A 20,748-nucleotide genomic window follows, 5' to 3' on the forward strand; every position below is an offset into this window, starting at 1 on the left:
TCTCAGCAGAGGCTGGACTGTGGAGACACCCGATCAGCTGTCAAGCTCCTCGACTTCCCCACAGCTGCACCATCTGGCAGCTCCTCCTTCTAAGTCGGCAACAGACAAGACGCTGTGGGAGGGACCCACTGGACGGAGCTTGTATAAAGCTCCATAGTCCCAGAAGGACACCCCCTTGTAAGTCAGAGCCCCCTCTTCTCAGGGAGTGGGAGGAGCCTAGAACTGCAATTACTGAGTCAAGGGACTGCCCCCACCCCCCGCCGCCCCCCACCTGTAGGCTAAGGCCAAGGAATTTCCAAACTTGTCCAAGTTAACATTCCCACCACAGGTTGTGGGAACTTCATAGCCTCGCCGCCACTTAGTACATTTTTTTTTTTTTATAAATTTATTTATTTTAGTTGGGGGCTAATTACTTTACAATATTGTAATAGTTTTTGCCATACATTGACATGAATCAGCAATGGGTTTACATGTGTTCCCCTTCCTGGACCCCCCACCCACCTCCCTCCCCATCCCATCCCTCTGGGTCATCCCATTGCCTCAGCCCTGAGCCTTTGTCTCATGCATTGAACATGGAATGGTGTTCTGTTTCACATATGATAATATACATGTTTCAATGCTATTCTCCCAGAACGTCCCACCCTCACCTTCTCCCTCAGAGTCCATACAATTGTTCTATGCATCTGTGTCTCTTAATTCTGTCTCGCATATAGGGTTATCGTTACCATCTTTTAAATTCCATATATATGCATTAGTATACTGTATTGTTGTTTTTCTTTCTGGCTTACTTCACTCTGTATAATGGGCTCCAGTTTCATCCATCTCAGTAGAACTGATTCAAATGTATTTTTTTTAATGGCTGAGTAATATTCCATTGTGTATATGTACCACAGCTTCCTTATCCATTCGTCTGCTGATGGACATCTAGGTTGCTTCCATGTCCTGGCTATTGTAAACAGTGCTGCGATGAACATTGGGGTACACGCGTCTCTTTCAATTCTGGTTTCTTCGGTGTGTATGCCCAGCAGTGGGATTGCTGGGTCATATGGCAGTTCTATTCCCAGTTTTTTAAGGAATCTCCACACTGTTCTCCATAGTGGCTGTACTAGTTTGCATTCCCACCAACAGTGTAAGAGGGTTCCCTTTTCTCCACACCCGCTCCAGCATTTATTGCTTGTAGACTTTTGGATAGCAGCCATTCTGACTGGTGTGAAATGCTACCTCATTGTGGTTTTGATTCACTTAGTACATTTTGCACATTGCATTTATACTAGTTTATTGGGTATGAAATAGTCTCTCGCTGTGGACAGGTCTTTCTGGAACCTGCGACTGATCAAGTCCCTCCCCTACTCCTGATTCAAACCTTCCCCAGGGCTCCCCAGTCTGGGACACACCCACACTCTTGGGCCTGGCACCTGAGCCCTGTGGTCCAGCCCTCTGCAGCCTCTGTACCCTCAGGCCCGGTAACTCCTTGATGTTTCAAGGTTCTGACTTTATTAATTTATTAGGAAATAGCCAAATAGGTCACCCGTATGCTTTTAAAAGTTCATATGAATGAAAAGAATGCCTCTAGTCCATCAGTTCAATTGCTCAGTTGTGTCCGACTTTTGCGACCCCGTGGACTGCAGCACGCCAGACTTCCCTGTCCATCCCCAACTCCCAGAGCTAACTCAAACTCATGTCCATTGAGTCGATGATGCCATCCAACCATCTCATCGTCTGTCGTCCCCTTCTCCTCCTGCATTCAATCTTTCCCAGCATCAGGGTCTTTTCCAATGAGTCAGTTCTTTGCATCAGGTGGCCAAAGTACTGGAGTTTCAGCTTCAGCATCAGTCCTTCCAATGAATATTCAGGACTGATTTCCTTTAGGATGGACTGGTTGGATCTCCTTGCAGTCCAAGGGACTCTCAGGAGTCTTCTCCAACACCACAGTTCAAAAGCATCAATTCTTTGGTGCTCAACTTTCTTTATAGTCTTAACTTTCACACCCGTACATGACTACTGGAAAAACCATAGCTTTGACCAGACAGATCTTTGTTGGCAAAGTAATGTCTCTGCTTTTTAATATGCTGTCTAGGTTGGTCATAACTTTCCTTCCAAGGAGTAAGCATCTTTTAATTTCATGGCTGCAGTCACCATCTGCAGTGATTTTGGAGCTTAGGAAAATAAAGTCTGTCACTGTTTCCATTGTTTCCCCATCTATTTGCCATGAAGTGATGGGACCGGATGCCATGATCTTAGTTTTCTGAATGTTGAGCTTTAAGCCAACTTTTTCACTCTCCTCTTTCACTTTCATCAAGAAGCTCTTTAGTTTTTTTTCACTTTCTGCCATAAGGGTGGTGTCATCTGCATATCTGAGGTTATTGATATTTCTCCTGGCAATCTTGATTTCAGCTTGTGCTTCCTCCAGCCCAGCGTTTCTCATGATGTACTCTGCATGTAAGTTAAATAAGCAGGGTGACAATATACAGCCTTGACGTACTTCTTTCCCAGTTTGGAACCAGTCCGTTGTTCCGTGTCCAGTTCTGTTGATTCTTGACCTGCATACAGGTTTCCCAGGAGCAGGTCACATGGTCTGATATTCCCATCTCTTTAAGAATTTTCCAGTTTGTTGCGATCCACACAGTCAAAGGGCTGGGTCCCCTTCAAAGCTGGTCGTGTCTCTGTCTTTCCGAGCCTGGGGCAGGCCGTGTAGGGTGGCGGAGAGGGAGGGGACTCAGCTGAAACAACCTTAGGGGACATCGTGCCCTGATCCCCAGGCACAGCAGCGCTTCGAGCCTCACGGGGGGTTGCGCGTGCTTATGTACACGCGTGTGCAGAGTGCATGCCCTGTTGGCTGCCCCATCAGAAGCAGAGGCTGTCTTTCTCTTCTTTCCTCATGGCACCTCTCACTACCCGACATTATATGTAACCTTCACTCATTACCAGTTTCTCGTATCTTCTACACTAGAGCCACCTCCACAAAGGCAAGACTCCATCGAGTGCCTTCACGGGCATATACACCTGCAGCACCCAGAAGAGGGCCTGGCACACAGCACAGGTGTGATAGGAGCTCAAGAAATGTGTGAGATGGATGGTGGGCGGATGGGTGGACGGATGGACAGGTGGGTGGATGAGTGAATGGGTGGATGGATAGCTGGGTGGGTGATGTATAGATGGAGGGATGGACTGATTGGTTGATGGATAGATTGGTGGGTGGGAGAATGGATGGATGGGAGGATGGATGGGTGGGTGATGGATACATGGAGGGATGGAGGGATGAGTGGGAGGATGGGTGGATGGGAGGATGGACGGTGGCTGGATGGATGCAGAGGAGGATGGGTAGATAAGTGGGTGGGTGGGTGGGAGGATGGATGGTGTGAACGCGTTCATATGTATGCAAGCTTCAGACTTCTTTGTTCTAGACTTTTCCCAAAAAGACCCAGGAAATCGCACAACTTGGAAGCCGCAGAGGCCCGTGGGTGTTGGCGGAGCTTCTGGGGGTTGGATTTTCCTAGATGCCTGGAACCAGCTGCTGGAATTCAGATCAGAGCCCTTCCCAGGGCTGCTGCCGGTGGGGGTGGGGAGGGGAGGGTGGCTGCCCTTGGGGGGGTAGTCCCACATATAACGCCTTCTCTCAGGTTGTAATCGCCCACTGGAGGCTGGACCTGAGCCTCCAGAGACCACGCTGCCCACCCCAGGGGTGTAACCCGGGTGGGGATGAGGGGGAGGATGCAGAGACTCGGTGGGCACCTGTCATTGGCGGGACACTTCCCTGGAGGTCCAGGGGAAGGCCGACAGGTCCGAGCCTCGTCTGTGCTGAGGCCATCCTGGGGTGTCTAGAGGGGGACAGGCCGCCCCCCCACCCCGCCCGCCCAGCGGCCCCGCTCTCGGCCACCAACCTGTACGTCCCTCCACCACCTGCCCACGACTCCTCAGACCGCCCGTCCACCATTCCTGCCTTCACTCATCTGTCCTGTCCTTCCGTCCATCCACCCTGACCTCGCCCATCACCCACACTTCCGTCATTAACCTACGGTGGCCAGCTCCTCCGCTCTCCTCCGCTGTCCTTGCAGCAACCCGACGGGGAAGATGTTATTTCTACCCCCATTTGACAGAGACCACCGAGGCACAGAGAGGCGAAGTGACCTCCTCAAGAACATACAGCAAATAGACAGCACCACTGTTTGACCTGACGGGCCGAGCGCTCAGCTTCCCCGTCCATCCGTCCGTCACTCAGTCCCTCCACTCACCGGTCAGCATCCACCCAGCGGCCCATCCGGTGCTGTCGCCCATCCATCCTGGAGGTAATGCACTTAGCGCGCCGGGGGCCCTGAGGGGAGACAAGGCCTGAACTGCCCATCTGGCTGGGCTGGGGGCGCGGGGAGCGCTGGGGGGGCTGCCCCAGGCCGGGCAGGGCTGCATGGGGCTGGGGGGAATTAACCGAGTGACTGCCAGGATCATCTAATTAGGGACGCTAGTGATAAGCAGATAGGATCCGGGGTGATTAGAATCCTTTTAAAAAGCCACTCCATTAATTACAGAGACAGAGAGGGGCCTCTGGCCGCTGAGAATACCAACCGGCTGCCTGGCCGCCCCCCTGCAGCTCGCCCTGGGGCCGCTGTGTGAACTTGGGTGCACCCTGCCCTCTCTGGGTGTCCCGGGCACGGGGCTGGACACTGCGGGCCAGCGCCTGGTTACCCAAGGTCCTCTTTCTTGCCCTGGGCTGGGGCTCCAGGTGGGCCTGAGACCAGGGAGGCCAGGGGCTCCCCAGGGAGCAGGAAGCCCTGCACGGAGAAGCCTCGCCACCCACGGGCGGTCGAGGCAGAGAGGAGGGTGGGGGACGGCTGGCCAGCGTTGCCTCAGCCTTGAGCCTTGGCAGGTCTGCGGAGGGGCCCAGGGCCCACCGCTCCTGCAGTCTCCACAGACACTTCTGGCTCCTGGGCCTCGGAGGACGCTGGTCCGAGCCCAGCAGAAGGGGAGCCCTCTGCACAGAAGGGGAGCCCCTTGCACAGAAGGAAGGGGAGCCCTCTGCACAGAAGGGGAGCCCCCTTGCACAGAAGGAAGGGGAGCCCTCTGCACAGAAGGAAGGGGAGCCCCCTGCACAGAAGGAAGGGGAGCCCTCTGCACAGACGGGGACCCCTGTGTATGCAGCCATCCTTACGGGCACTCCCCTGGTCCCCGGCCGCCCTCCATCCTCGCCCCGCGGGCTCCTTGCCCGGCTGGCCCTCCCCGAGCCTCCTGCCGTGCGCCTCGCTCCCCACAGCCCCCGCCCGCCCGCCCACTCTGGGGGCCTTGGGCTAGCCCAGGACCTGGGGGAGAGCAAGGCAGGGAGCCCGCTGAGGAGCTCGGGCAGCAATCAGCGGTCAGGGGAGGTTCCTCCGTGGGAGGCCAGTGGAGGCTGGGGGAGCCCCAGGCAGGGTGGGGAGAGGGGGCCTGGGCCAAGGTCGTGTCTGGGGGATGCCCCGGGGTTTCACCACCCTGGGTCCCACGTCCGGCCTTGCTGTGACCACCTCATGCTGTGCTGACCATGCTGTTACAGGGCCCAGGCTTCCACCAAGTTCACACCCCTGTTATCATCAGGACGGCAGGCCAGCATCCGCGCCTCCCCCACCCTCCCACCCGCACGACGGTCATCAGCCTCACACCGGGGTCGCCACCCCGCACCCCAGCAGCCCCGGCGCCACCTGCCTCTGATGTCGCCCGCCTCTGACGCCGCCTACCTCACCCTGTCCCTGCCACCCCCGGCCAGCCCGTGTCTGTGCTGTCGTGGGCACCTGCACTCTTATCCCCATCCCTGTGTCGCCGCCAGCATCCCGACCTCAGCAAACGGCGGTCACTGTGGCCACCATTACTGCATCGTGACCACAGCCTTCTCCCCACCCCCACCCGCATTGCCCCCATTTCCACAGCCACCACCCCCTTCACCTGTGCCACTGCCATGGGGTAGACAGTTACTGACCATGTAACAGGCATGAAGACGTGGCACCTAAGGTCACAGCTGCCGGACAACCTGGGGCATACAGACCAGGGAAGCAAGTCGCTGATGATCGCAGTCTGTGGCTCCAAAGCAGTGGCTCGCGAGGGTCACCCGGGAGCTGCTTGAGCCCTGGGACAATCTGGCGAGCGTGCCCTGAACACCTCAGCCTACTGCCCCGAAGCATGGCCTCCGGGAGGGTCACCCAGAAGTTGCTGCAAACTTCTGGGCTGCCCTCTGCCTGCTCCTGCCTCTTTCTCGTCCACGTCCCATGCCCCTGCAGACTCCAGCCATAAGGGGCTCTCCAGGGTGAGATGGAGGCCACGTAGGAGCGCGCTGGTCCCCGTGTGAGCACTGGCCGGCGGGACCGTGGTCTGCAGGGCTGTCACCATCGCCCTCGGCACTCCCGCTCCTGCTCAGCGCTGCTCCCCGCCGCATCCCCCCACCCCTGACAGCACCCCGACTGGTCCCTGCCACGAGCCGCCACCACCATCACCGCCCCCAGCAGGAGCGAGGCTGGCCTCCCCCCCAGGACCACAGCTGCCTCCGTCCACCGCAGGGTACTGCCCTCTGCCAGGACCGCGCCTCTCAGGGTGCTGTCTGAGACGCACGGACCTGTCCTGAAGGACCGCCACTCTCCACTCCGCTGAAAACGGCCTTGCCTGCGTGCCGTGGGCAAGAGTGACATTCGCGACGTCCCAGGAGGGGCTGTGGGAGGGTCCTCAGTGTCTGCCAGCTCTTGAGGTAGCCTCCCCCCCACCGGAGACCCCTCAGTCTGGGCTCCAGGAGGAAAGAATGTGTCTTGCAGGCCCAGCAGCTGTCCCAGGGGTGCTGACGAGTAAAGCGGGCAAGAGCCAAGCATCGGTCCTAAGTCTCTGCAATGTGGGGGAGGCTCTGGCCACCGCCTCTGCCACCAGGCCCCTCCTGTGGGCCCCTTCCCTCAGCCCCAGCGGACAAGCCTGCCAAGATCAGGTTCCCACTGCAGCGACAGGCCCCGAGCTTCCCGCCTACAGAGCTGCCTGCACCTGCATCTGCGTCCAGCGGGCTCAGTCCACCGCCACGCGTGTCAGGCGTGCCCGCGCGCGGGGGGGCGGGCTGGGGATGGAGGGTGAGCCGTCCTCTGGGCAAGGGGTGTGAGGAGACTGCACTTGTCACTCCGGGGTCCCCACCGTCTGCTTTCAGCCCCCCCAGCATTTGGGGTTGATTGGAACATGCTGTCCCCACGAGGTGCTTGGAGCCCAGCACCCGTGAGCATCAAGGGAAAAGGAACCATCGAGGGGGAGGAACAGGAAGGGGTGCAGACCAGAAATGGGAGCAGGGAGACGCTGTCCCACTAGCTCTCAGTGGGCCCCGCTGACTCTCCAGGGGGTGCCTCCATCTCTCCTGGAGGGGGCGTGGGGCACAGGGGAACCAGTGTGTTAACGCGCTTGTTGATGCTGCTCTGGATGCGCCCCAGTGTCAGAACAACAACAAAAGACAGGACCGCCCCCCGGGCACCGCGGTTTCCTTACTCCCGGCAAAGCGCCGCAGACAGCCGTCCTCCCCCAGGCCGGAGGCCCCACCCTCAGGGTGGGCAGGGGCTGCTCCCCCAGCACCGTCCCCAGGGCGGGCCGGTGTGTGGGCTCGGCTGTGTTCTCTGCCCACCGCCCCCCTTTGCTCTCAGTGCGTCTCTGTCTTTCCCAAGGACTCCTGTCGTGGATTTTGGACCTGCCCAGATAATCCGAGGTGATCCCTAATTGCATATGGAGAGACCTTTTTCCCCAACAGTAATACAAGCACGTTCACAGGTTCTGCAGTTCGGACAGGGGCCACTGTTCGACCCACCGTGCTTACTGATCTACGCTTCTTACCAGGCCCTGCCTTTCCCACCAGCACTGAGCGGAACACCCCTTCCAGGGTGCCGTCCACCACGGCTCAGCACCTCCTTCTCTCACCAACTTGTTGTGTGACCTTGAGTCTGATGCCACAAGTCTCTGGGCCTCATTCATTCAAGGAACATGTACTGTCAGCCAAGCGCGGTCCTAGATGCTGACAAACACCCCTGCCTCTGCGGGGCTCATCTCAGAGGACCTGAGGGGACCACGGGCGCCAGCAGAAGGAACTCCAGCCCCGATCCCCACCGGAGCCGATCCCCTACCTCGGGCCCCTCACTCAGCTGACCACCCAGCTCAGTTCACTTGCACCCTAGGGGTCCTCACTCCCCTCCCTGACACCCAACGCGGACCCCGGGGCCCACCTCCGGAGGCTGTTCTGGGCTCAGCCCCGTGGCTCCAGCAGCGGAGCTCCGAGTGTCGACCCCCAGGCGTGCCCTCATGCTTAGGGCCGACCTTGTACCCGGCTCCAGGTGCTGGGCTCTGCTCCGCCCAGGCCCAGGCCTGATGTCACAAAGGGCCGGGCAGCTCTGCGGGGGGCCTTGTGGCTGAGGGGGGCCCCCAGCGGCACTGCCCTCCCCTCCCCCCCGCCCCTCTAGCGGAGGCGCCCACGTGTCCCCCGGTGCTGGTACTATGAAACGGTAGTCAGCCGGGCAGAACCGCCCCGGAGCCCTAGAGTCCAGCCAGGCCCCCGCCGAGCGATCCGCACTGCCACTGGTGCCCCCACCCACCGGCCACCTGGGCCCCGGGCCCGCGTCTCCCCGCCGCCGCACCCCGGCCCTCGGCATGGCTAACTACTACGAAGTGCTGGGGGTGCAGGCCAGCGCCTCCCCAGAGGACATCAAGAAGGCCTACCGCAAGCTGGCCCTGCGCTGGCACCCCGACAAGAACCCCGACAACAAGGAGGAGGCCGAGAAGAAGTTCAAGCAGGTGTCCGAGGCCTACGAGGTCCTGTCCGACTCCAAGAAGCGCTCGCTGTATGACCGCGCGGGCTGCGACGGCTGGCGGCCCGGCGGGGCCGGCTCCCCGCACGGAGGCTACACCTTCCGCAACCCGGAGGACATCTTCCGCGAGTTCTTTGGCGGCCTGGACCCCTTCTCCTTCGACTTCTGGGACGTGCCCTTCGGCAGCGAGCGCGGGGTCCGGGGCCACGGGCTGCGCGGGGCCTTATCGGCTGGCTTCGGCGAGTTCCCCGCCTTCATGGAGGCCTTTTCGGCCTTTGACAGCCTGGGCCGCGGGGGCGCCGGCCGGACCACCTTCTCGTCCACGTCCTTCGGCGGCTCCGGCTCGGGCGGCTCCGGCTTCAAATCGGTGATGTCGTCCACCGAGATTGTCAACGGCCACAAGGTCACCACCAAGCGCATCGTGGAGAACGGGCAGGAGCGCGTGGAGGTGGAGGAGGACGGGCAGCTCAAGTCGGTGACCATCAACGGCAAGGAGCAGCTCAAACGGGTGGACAGCAAGTAGGCGCCGCCCGCGTCCGCCGCCTGGCAGAGTTTAATAAACGTGCTGAGTGAGCTTGTGGGCGCGGTGGCTCGCTTGGGGCCGGGGGGCGGGTGAGGACGGCCGGGGACCGGTCAGGCGTCCGGCGCAGGCAGACCTCGCCAGGGCGCCGCGCTGGCTCCGGGCTGGCGCCTCCTGCGCCTGCGTGCAGGTCCGTGCGTGCGTGTCCGTGCGCGCCCGTGCGTGCCTGTCCATGTCCGTCCGTGTCCGTGCGCGTCCGTGCCCGCGCCCGTGCGTGCGTGCCCGCGTCCGTGCGCGCGCGTCGTCGGGGTTGTGAGGGTCACGACGGTCGCCCGCCTCCCCGGCCCACAGCTCGGGTTCCCTAACCACCATGGGCGTCCGCCGCCGGCCCGGGAGGCGCTGCACGGCTTCAGCGTGAAGATTTCAAGCCTCGCCCTCCCCACGAGATCCCAGCGGCCCGGCCGCTATCCCTCCGTCCCCGCCACAGGGCAGCATCCCAACATCCCTAGGGGCCCGCGAGTCCCCTCGGGTGCTACAGGGCCCTGAGCAGGAGCACACAGCAGGTGACCTGCTGCCCCTCCAGGCTCAGGCCTCCTGGGTCTGGCCCCGCAGAGCCCCGGGGATGGGCTGGCAGCTGGAGGCCCCCTAACTGCGTTAGCCGAGGGGCAGCAGAGCCCCGTGGCGCACAGAGGGTCCCACCGCGGCTCCCAGTGGTGCAGCCGGACTGACTTCATCAAAGCCTCCACGACAGCATTAACCACCCGACCTCTGCCCCCGCCGACCTGCTAACTTCACCAATTACTGGCCGAGCGCGGCCGCGTCAAGTGGGCCTGCTTAGCCCCGACAGCTGCCCGGCAAATCCAATTACTGTCCAGCAGCCCACCAGCGGGCGCAGGGTCCCGGGGCTGGGTGGTCGCAAGGCACGGGGCATTCACAGGCAGCCCAAGGACCTCGCCTCCATGTCTCCCCCCAACGCACAGGCTGGTTGTAGAGGTCCCCTGTTCCAGTCCCTCCGAGTGGACAGAGCCTGGTGGCTGCCAGACCTGGCTCAGCGGGCCACACATCCTCAGCCCCTCTCTAAGCCTCAGCCCCTCTCTGCATCCTTGTCTCTGTCTGTAGCCCCATCTGACAGACGGCAGAGCTGAAGGCCAGACAGAGACCCACGGAAGGGGGGCAGAGAGGGGCCTGGGAGGAGGGTTCCAGGCATGGTGTGGCCTGTGCAAAGGTCCTGAGGCAGGAGATGGTGAGGCCTCCGTTCAAAATGCAGCCCCCATGCTCACTGCCTCCACTGGGCCCACGTCTGCTCATGGCTCACCCGGACAGTGCCCCAGCCTGCTCCCCTCACCCTGCCCTCATCCCTGCAGCAGGAAGGATCTTGTGAAAACCTGAGAGGTTCGTGAGACACTCAAAGGAAAAGTCAAGCCCTCGGGGTGGCCCCTGAGGCCCCCACGACCTCCGTGGTCTCCTAGCACACTCTGTGCTCCAGCCCCAGCGGTCTCCTCCCGCTCCTGCATGCTCACCAGGGGGACTCCTGCCTCGACACCTTGGCACGGGCCTGCCATGCTGGGAACCCTCCTCCTGGACCCCTACCTCCCCGCCGCCCCTGGGTTCCCGCTCACCTCCCCACCCTCCCATCCCTGCGCTGGAGCCCCCCCTCTTCCTGAAGTGGGACTTTTGCCCAGACTGAGCCGGTTCCTGAAACACCCCACTCGACCCAGGCCTCTGCTGCCACCACACCCTCGGGGAGACCTCACAACCCCTCTTCCACACTTCTCTCCTGGGTCCCCACTTCCCTCCAGGCCCTTGAATATCCCTTACTGCTGGGTGGACATGACAGCATCCCAGCATTGCCCCTCGGGCACTAGGTTCAGTGACGCTGGAGCCTTTACGAGTGAGGGCAGCAAAGCCCTGGGGAGGGACGCACCATGGCTCACAGGGCAGGTCTGCAGTCTCCGACCACGTGTAGTCTGAGGCCACCTGGGACCCTGATGGCCCAGGGTCTCCACCAGGGCTCTGGCTTCTCCGTGGACGGGAAAGGGCCATGTTCTCAGCCCTACTGAGCCCCCCAGGGCTCCTCCTGTACCCTCTCCCCAGAGACACTCACTGACTCCACAAAACAGGGATGGCCACTTGCGCCCATTTTACAGATAGGGAAACTGAGGCTCGGAGACTGAGAGACATGGACGAGGTCACCCATCTGCACTGGAAGCCCATCCACCCTCCTCGTGTTCCTCTCACCCTGCGCTGCGCGCAGGCCTGGGTTGTGGTGGGTGCGGCCCGGGCAGCCTCCTGCCTGCCCCCCTCCCCTGGCCAGTCGATGTTATCACAGCTGATTTAATTTCAAAGACGGATTGAGCTGCGGCGGGAGGGGGAGCAGCTAATCGCAGCCGCCATCTGCCCCGTTGTCATGGGGATGGGCTCCCAGCAATCGCCAGGGGCTGGACCCAGATAAGGGCACTGGAGTGGGCGGGAGGGGGCTCCATGGGCAGGCAGGGGCGGGCAGGACGGTGGGGGCGAGGGGGGACCCAGAGACCCTCGAGGGGTGGGGCCTTGGAGCCGGGGAAGAAGCTCGAGGGTGCCCAGGCGGGAGAGACGAGGCGGTATCGGGGGGCAGTGGGACTGACGCCCAGCGCTGCTCGGGGTAGGGCTGGTGGGCAACAACGGTGACAGAGACCGCCCCGTCCAGAGCCCGGCTGAGCCAAGCTCCGGCCCTAGCGTGGCCCCCACTGCAGTCCTCTCTGCCACCCCCCCGGGAAGTGCTGGGGTGTGTTCAGACCTTTCCGGTCTGCCCCCTTTGCCACAAAAGGGCCACAGACCCCAGGGTCCCTCCCTGGCCAGGCAGGGGCCGAAGCTCAGTGCAGAGCAGCCGCCAGCGCCCTCGGTCTGGCCTCCAGGACAGTTGCGTCATCAAGACTCCTGCCGTCAGGGATGGCCTCCCCCTGCAGCCAAGGGTGGGGGCTGCTGAGCACCTACCGCACACCTGTCTGCCACACGGCACCCCCGCCTCCCAACCGCCCTGCGGTCTTACAGCCCAGGAAGGAGCCCCACAGCAGCTTCATCAACAGATACCGGCCTGTCTTCCCTGGGTCCGGGCCTTGGGGGGCGCGGGGACAAGCCTCAGGGCTCTGCTGCACGCCCACGAGCTGTCCTGGCTAAGACCCGGCCTCGGACCTGTCCCCAGGGCAGCCTGCCCCCCACCCGCACAGTCAAGGCCTGGCCCGGCCCCTCCTCGGCCTCTGCCCCTCGGCAGGGCCCCTCCCCGGGAACCTGCTGTGGGGGGAGCCCTGGCCCCCTGCTCCCTGCGCGGACCTCCTGCAGGCCCTCCCATGCTGTGCACCTCTGCGTCAGGACTGCAGGTCTGGATGCCCCTGGCGGCCACCAGGCGTGTCCTGAGGACCCTGGGGGGCACCGTGGGGCCCGGGAGCCCGAGCGCCTGCCCAGTGGGGCCCTGCCCACCAACCACACGGCGCTGTCACCCCCCCCAAAGCAGGAACCTGCACCACCAGCCACTTGAGCCCCCAGGCGCCGTGGTTATGCCTGCGGTCACCCGAGCAGCCGGTCAGGAAACCCCTGGGGTCGTGGGGTTCCGGGGTGGCAGCAGGGGTATGTACCAGCTACTTTCCGCTGCAGACGCCGGGCCACCCCGTGCCACCCCAGACCTGCAACACGCCTGCACGCCCCTCTCCACCGCCACGCCTCCGGCCCGGCCACGCCCACACCCAGCGTGTCCTTCCAGCCATCATCCTGCGGCCCCGGTTTCTCCTTCCTTGGGATTGTGGGAACCAGTCACTCGCAGGTTGCCGAGTCTCTCCCCTCTGACGTTCAAGAGGCCAGCTCCTCGAAGGCAGGGCTGGTTCCTGCTTCGTGTCCAGTGTACCCAGCGCGGTGGTGACCGCAGGGCCGAACACACTGTCCCTGCATCTGGAGGAGACAGGGCTGGTGTCCTGGGGCCCCGTGGCTCTGGGAGCGGAGGGGTGGGCCGCCCAGGCCCCTTCCCCGCTCTGTGGGATCCTGTGTGCCTGCCCTGCCCATGTGGCCCCGGAGCCCGGATCTTCCTTCCAGCCCCTTTCCGAAAGCAGAGCGAGGGTGTTAATTGTAAGAGACTGATTCCCATACTTGTTTTAAATTGATATTTAATTAAAAAGTTAATTATTAATTAGGCTTATTGATTGCCTGCCAGTTGCTGGCTGGGCAAGGCTGGCTGGCAACATCGCCCGGCCTGTGAGTGTCTGCACATCTCCATGAGCCCAGCCAGCATCAGCTCAGCCATGAATCTCGCTGCTGGGCCTCCTCCCGGCAGGCCAATTGGCTCAGGAGCCTGGGCACAGCCCGACACAGGGCTACGGGCTGGCCTTGCCCGCTGTCTAACTCTGTCCCAGGCTGCAGCCTGGACTCACGGAAGCTGCTCACGCCTCGAGCCGAACGTGGATGTGACGTCTCCCTCCCCAGGCCTGCCCTGTGCCAGGCCCCTGCAGAGAGCTGGTCCCTCTGGCCATCGGGCTGCCCACCCAGACCCCTGACGGTCACCCAGAGTCCTTGCCTCGCGGACTCCGCCTCCTGCGGGCTCCATGGCTCTAAGCCCTCTGCTCTGGGCTCAGCCTCACAAGCCCGCTCTTCCTGGAAGAGGTGAGGGAGGTGTAGGGTGAGTGCTCCCTGCAGGGGGCACGCGCCCAGGCCCCAAGGCAGCAGCTTCTGCTGAAGGGGGAGCAGCTGTGGGAAGGCCTGGGTCCCCTCCGAGGGCTCTGTCCACTCTGAGATGGGACGACGGTGGGGCAGGGGGAGCCAGGGGGCCTGTGGAGTGTGACACGCGTGATAGGCGGCTGTGAGCTCGGGTTCAGGAGGAAGGTCACCCCCGGTGCCATCGCCACCTCCAGACTCCTGCACTCCCCTAGGGAAGATGGGTCTGCGCACCCGCTACACCCCGGGCAGGGCGCTGCGTCATGTCGACGCTGTGACGAGCGGAGATCATTCCCACCTGGGAGAGGACTGCAGTCTAGAGGGAGAGAGGCTTTGACTGCTTGTTACGGAAAGGACACAGACAGACCTGGGCTCATTTGCCCCAGACATGAAGGCGAGAAAAGGCTGCCCCAGGGCAGACGGGGGTGGGGGGGTGTTCATTGGGCAGAGTGCCCGTGTGTGCCATGCGTCTGCCAGCCGCGGCCCCGTGGAGACCGTCCTGCAGACCCGGCTGATGGCCCGGCTCGTCCTTCCTTGCCCAAGAGCTGCTCTGACCCAGCGTGAGGACGCCTGCAGGACCTGCTGGGCACCTGTGTGCATGAGCCCTGGAGGCCGACGGACAAGCGTTGCTGGATGGGGTGAGGGCTGCAGCCATGCCCCTCTCGTCCCAGGGGTGGACAGTCCTCAGCACATCCATCGAGGTTTCTCAGCTGGCCTCCTCGGGGTCCGTACCCCACTGACCGCGGCCAGCACCACCTCTTCCAGCTCGCTTTCCCCCTTGCCTGGCCTTGTTCCCCAACCCCAGGCTCCCCCTGTTCCCCAGGGCCACTTCCCATAACTCTGTCCTGCACGCAAAACCCATTCTCCAGGCAGATCCAAGGGCCACCTTGCCCAAGGCCTGTGCTGAGCTGAGGGAAGCCCTGTCCGGGGGACCAAGGGCTCCTTGTGTGGCCTTCCCCACAGGGCTCCTCGCCCTGAAGTGCGGGGACCACAGCTGTTCCCAAGGGCTTCGGGGCCCCAGAGGTCTACTGGTCAGGGTCCTGGCAGGGGAGGGGTGACACCAGAACCAGATGGGAGAATCAAATGAAGGGACTCTCGCGGGCGTGGTGATGTTAGAGACAGCAGGAGGCTGGCGGCCACTGAGGCCGGGCCACCAGGAGGTCTCAGACACAGCCAGGCCTGGGCCCTGCTGAAATGTGGGGTCCCGAACAACCTCACACCCGGGGAACCTTAGTCCGCCTGCCTCTTGGCGCCAGAAGCTTGCCGTGTGCCTGCGGCAGGTCTCATCTGGGCAACCTTAGGCTGGGAGCCCCCTCCCCAGGGTCATCGCTTCATGTGCCACTCTCACTGCAGGGAAGGGGTTCAGACAGGGAGCCTGTGTGGCCCCCTCAAGGCCGGTGCCAGAAGCTGGGACCAGACTGGCTCGGACCCCAAGCCACCCTTGAGTGGGCGGGGTCCTGGCCACCCGCTTCTTAGCCTAGCCGACCTGCACACGCCTTATCTCAGCCATCCATCAGGGCCACCTAGACCAACCAGTCCTGCCAGAAACCAGATCTGGGCACGGAGGCCCCTCCCTGGAGGTGTGTTCAGGCGAGCCCCCCACCTTCCAGGGTCTCTCCCACCAGCCTGAGCAGAGGGCGGGGGCCTGGGCCTCCCCCACCCTCTCCTGTGACAGGCAAGGGGGAGTCTGGGCTGGGACTGACGCCCCTCTCCCAGCCATCAGAGCTTGGGTGCAGGAGGGTGGGTGTGGGGGCTGGACAGACCCAAGGCACCCGGGGACGGGGTCTCATCTCCATTTGTTGGTCACATCAGGAGCCCCGACGTGCAGGGTCTTCGGCCTCCTCAGGCGGCCCTGGAGGGTGGCGTGCCGATGTTCCCGCCTCCAGACAGGACACGGAGGTCGGTGCCCAAGGTCACACGCAGCAGGAACGCCCTCTGAAGATGAAGTCCTAGGAGTGAAATCTCTGGACCAGAGCTTCCTTGGAACTACCGGCGTGATTGGGATTGACAAACTGGTCCCCGGTTGGGGTGCCCTCAGGGACGACCCTGGGAGGGAGGCCCTGCCCACTGCCCAGCTGGGCTGCCTGAGAGGACCCACTCCTCTGGTGGAGTGTCCCAGACCCTGAGCATCAGGCCCACGCGTGGTGGTCGTTTCTGCAGCTTCTGGCGTGAATCCCAGGCAAGCATCGGCTGGGGCCACAGGGCGGATGCAGTGACCCTTAGCACCGGGACGGCTCAGGGCCTGATCCCACCCAGGAATGTTCCTGCTCCCGGCCTGGCCTCAGGCCTGACTCCTGACACCGGGCAGTAAATAACTTTCCATTTGATCACCTCTCTCCTGGTGCCTCTGGCTCCGGGGAAAGTGGGCGTGTCCCCAGGCCAAGTCCCAGCTGCCCGCCCTGGGAGTGGGGGGTAAGCCCTGGGGGGCTGCGGTCCCAGTCATCAGCCTCCGCGGCCCCAAGGCCACGCGCTCAGCCCCGTCACCTGGTCACCTGCCCTCAAAGCACAGATGGGAAGACTGAGGCGGGGGCGGGTCGGGTCGCAGAGCTCAGGAAAGGCCGAGGACTCTCCGCGGGAGGGATGGGGGCTGATCCTCAAATGTGCTCCCTACCGCGCAGGGGCGCGAGGAGACAGGCCCAGAGACGCCCGGTCCCCGGCCCGGGCTGCCCAGCACCAGGCAAATCCGGTTGCGGCGGACGCTCAAGCGGGTCTGGGGCCGTCCGGCCGGCCGGCGCGGGGCGCGGGCGCCCGGGTCAGCTGGGGAGCGGGCGCGCGCCGCCAGCGGGCATCTGCATGACAAAGCGCGGCGCCGGTGGGAGCGGCCGGCCGCCCACCCGCCCGCGGTCGCAGCTGCCCGCTAAGCCGCCGCCCCGCGCCCGCCGCCCTCCCGGAGCTGGGGCCCGCCGAGCCGGGGCGGGGCGGCACGCGAGCCCGGCGCTCAGCTGTGTTTGTTCGGGGGCCGCTGCGCGGGGCGGGACAAAGGCCGGTCGGCCCGACCCCGCAGGTGGCGTGGGGGAGGGGAGGCCCACGGGCCCCAGCCGCCGAGGGCCGTCCGGTCCAGCGTCGCCGCCCCCGCCCCTCCACTGCCTTCTACACTCGCGCCCCCCACCCGCGCGTCCACGTCCAGGCCAGGCGGGACGCTGGAGGTCATGTCCCCAGTGGGCCCCTGCTGCAGCCCCGAAGCTGAAGCCGGGAACCAGCTCTCTCCGCCTCTCTATCCCAGCCTCCAGGGGCCTGGACCAAGCCCAGGCGTCCCTCTGCCCCCTCCCTGTGCCTGAGGGACCTTCACCGTCCTCCCAGCCCCACTGTGGCCTGGTCAGGCCCCTCACCCCTGCCTGGACCGCCTTCCTGGGCCCCCACCTCCACCCCCAGCGGCCTTAGCGGCAGCCAGGAGGCTCCTGTGGACCCCAGAGGCAACCTCACCTGTCCCCAGGCTCACCTGACTCAGGCGGAAAAGCTGAAGCCCCCACAGCCCCCAAGGGGCTCATCTCCCTCCCACCCTGCCCCCCACCCCCGACCCAAACCCCCCCTCCACTTCAGCCTAGCTATTCCTGGAGCGGCCAGGCCCCAGGGCCTTTGCATTGCCCTTTGCCCTGTTTGGGTCACTCCACCTGATACCTGTTTGCCTCTTGGTCCTATTCTCTCTCCTTGGCCTCCTGGACACATGGCAGTCCTGTGGGGTGACCACTCATTCATTTCCTGTTGCCCGCGGAGGGTAAGGCACCAGGGTGGACACTGTCTCTTTCGTCCACTGCTACGACCCCCAGACCACTGACTCGGAGGCGCACCTGGAGGCGCCCAGCAGACATCTGCTGAATGAATGGATACCGTAAAGCTCTGGTCTTCCACGGCGGCCCCTTTCCAGGTGGAAGCACTGAGGCGCACAGAGAGCAGGCAGCCTCCTCAGGGGTCACATAGCCAGCAAGTCTGGGAGGCAGGACTTGAACCCACGCCCCAGCTTCCTAGGGAGGGGGCTTCCGTGGTGGCTCAGATGGTAAAGAATCTGCCTGCAATGCGAGAGACCCAGCTCCAATCCCTGGATCAGGAAGAATCCCCTGGACAGAGGAGCCTGGCGGGCTGCAGTCCAAACACTTTGCAGTTTTACTTTTCACTTCTGAGAGAGGTCTTGAACTAGAGGCCCACAGGCTGGTTTTGGCCCTCAGAACAGTTTCAGGAAAAGTACAACTGGTTGTGGCTATTTAAAAAAAAATCGAGGTTTTGGGTCAAAACCCAGACTGCCAGCTTTTCTTGGTGAATTTGAACCTCTGGCCACACTGGGTGCTCAGGCCCTGTGTGCCCGGTTCCACCAGGCTGCTCACAGGCCAGGCTGGCAGACACCCCCCCTGCCCGGGGCGCCCCTCCTGTGAACGTCCCGTCCTCTGGGCCCCCGCCCTTGCAGTCCCTCTGCCTGGAATCCTCTCCCAGGATTCACTCCTTGGCCCCCTGGTTCTTGTCGCCAAGGCAGGTCTCAGTCCAGATGACCCCTCCTCAGAGAAGCCCGCCCGGATTGCTCTGGCTAACGCTCGTTTTCTGAAATCGCTCGCGCCATCTCTTTGATGTGTGCTTTCCCTCTTTCCCAGCGGAGTGGCATTCCTGGGAGGGCAGGGCCCGGGTCAGGCTTGCCACGCCTGTCAGGACGGCGCCTGCCCCGGGGCACTGGGTGCACACCTGGTGACTGACCAAATGAATGAGCGAGGGGCCGGCCTGCAGCGCCTGGTTCTGGGCACTTCTTGGAACTTGGGGCTCACACCCGTGCCCCCTGCTCCCAGACCTCAGCAGGAGCTGTGTGAGGGGCAGCACAAGCTCGCAGGGTCAGGCCTCAGAGTGCCTGCTCTGTGACCACCTCCGGAGGCTGGGGGAGCCTCTTCCACCTCAGCCCCAGCTGCCCGGCTCCCGAGTCTTCCGGGCCAGCGCTGGGGTCGCCCGCCCGCCTCACTCATGGTCCGGCCACGCTGCCTTCAGGAGTAGAGGGGATGCCGGGGGCTGACCGGTGTACAGGCTCGCTCGAGATCCCCTGTGTGACCTGAGCAACTCACCTGGCCTCTATGAACCCAGCTCCGCTGCCCTCTGTGAACCTAGGACCCCCACCCGCCCTGCCTGAGACCCATGCTGGTTCCTGGATCACACAGGGCCGCCAGCACCCAGGGGGCACTCGGGACGAGGGTGCCCCCGGCCCATATGCAGCCTCCCCAGGCCAGCGGGCTCCTGGATCCCAGCCCGTGGTGGTCACTCCTCCCTGTGTGCTCACTCGGGTGTGGTCTTGGGTGACCTGTGAGCACGGGTGGGAGTGTGTGTGAGTGTGAGACGGTGGGGGCGAGCTGCCTGGGGTGGCCGAGCCAGGCCTCCTCAGCCAGGGGCAGGTGGGTAGGAGCGGGGTCTCCCGCCTTGCAGGCAGCCCTGGAGGCAGGAGTCTGCTGGGCCCCGCTAACCGGGGCTGGCCGCTCCGCCTCGGCCGGAAGGGACTGGTTGGTGTCGGGGAGGAGAGCTTGACCCCGGGGAAGCCGGTTCCCAGGCCAGGCCCTGCTGGTCACGCTCCAGATCCCAGGCCCGGCGCCCAGGAGGGAGGCTGGACCCTGGTGTCGGGCACCGCGGCCCCGGGGGCTCCCTCTGACCCTCCTGCTCGGGAGGTACCTACCCACCTCGTCCTCCCCCTCGGCCACAGCCTGGCTTCCTGCCCACAGCAGTGCCATGTTCTGCCAGGGCCCGCTGAGGGCAGGGGCCTCTTATGTCACCGCCCGGTGCCCAGGGGACACTGGGCACCACTCAGCTTGCAAGAAGCCCTCTGCGTCTGCTGGCCGGAAGAGAAGGCTGTGCCTGCGGAGATGTGGCTGCTTGCACCCTGGCGCCAACCCCTGATGCCGTGGGCGCCCCGCTTTCAGATGGGCCCCAAGGGATGGGCCCTTTACCCACCCACTTCACTCCACGCTGGAGCCATTTCTGACACCCAGCCCCCGAATCAAAGGGATTTCCGCGGCCCCCTCCCAGGAATCTGGGCTCGGGTGGGGGTGTCCACCGTGCGCCCCTGGAGATGCCTGCCCGGCCGCTCCTGAAGCGTCGAGCCTGGACACAGAGACCGCGTGACCAGGAGACACACGCACACACTCGGGGACCCGACTGGCCGGCAGCTGTGGCCTTGGACCCGCACCCAGAATGCCAACCAGGAGCCCCCAGCCCCGGCCGGCCTGAGAGTCACTCCGATTGCCCGAGGGTGACAGACCGGCCGTCCACTCACGGGGCTGGCGCAGGGCGTGGCCGTGCGGCCTGGGATGCGTGTGGAAGGGTGGAAGCAGCTTCTGTGTGCGTGTCTGTGACTGGGTCCACCTCCCTGTGTGTGAACATGTGTGACACGCAGCCACACGGCGGCCTCCCGCATGATGCTGCATGGCTGTGACCCCGGCCCTGGGCCCTGAGTCGGGGGCCCAGGCTACCCACCTCGGGGGCTTTTGTCCATTTCTGAAGTGACAAGAGACGTATAAAAGGGCTTTTAATTAAATCAAAGGAGGAAACGGGCCGGCCGGGCCGCTATTATGTTACCAAACGCGAAAATGAAAACTTATTTTTAAAGCTCTGGTATTAATTTGAGATTATTCAGATAGTTAATTAAAAGTGCAGCATGTGTTAAATATTATTTCAACAAAGATTATCATCGGGTCTCCATGTAATGCGATCCGCGGGCTTGGGGAGCATTATGCAAATGCTGTGTGGCCGGGAGGAAGGGCCCACGGTCTGGGTGCAGGCTACTCGTGGCCCGCTCCCTGCAGGGGTGGCCTCGCAGACCCA

General features: G+C 63.2%; 1 protein-coding gene across 1 annotated transcript; it reads left to right on the plus strand.

Annotated features, from left to right (window-relative positions):
• The first annotated feature begins 8,371 nt into the window (after window positions 1-8,371).
• Window positions 8,372-9,345, plus strand: DNAJB8 (DnaJ heat shock protein family (Hsp40) member B8). Its single transcript, XM_081526592.1, has one exon. It carries the CDS (start codon window positions 8,614-8,616, stop codon window positions 9,292-9,294), a length of 681 nt encoding a protein of 226 aa, XP_081382718.1. The 5' UTR covers window positions 8,372-8,613; the 3' UTR covers window positions 9,295-9,345.
• Window positions 9,346-20,748: the final 11,403 nt, after the last annotated feature.

This window comes from Giraffa tippelskirchi, chromosome 9, assembly GCF_054371585.1.
Source record: "Giraffa tippelskirchi isolate mGirTip1 chromosome 9, T2T-mGirTip1v1.2.pri, whole genome shotgun sequence".
NCBI lineage: Eukaryota > Metazoa > Chordata > Mammalia > Artiodactyla > Giraffidae > Giraffa > Giraffa tippelskirchi.

What these genes read in the sequence shown, in the direction of transcription:
- DNAJB8 (XM_081526592.1), top strand. Translation starts at nt 8,614, where the DNA reads ATGGCTAACTACTACGAAGTGCTGGGGGTGCAGGCCAGCGCCTCCCCA.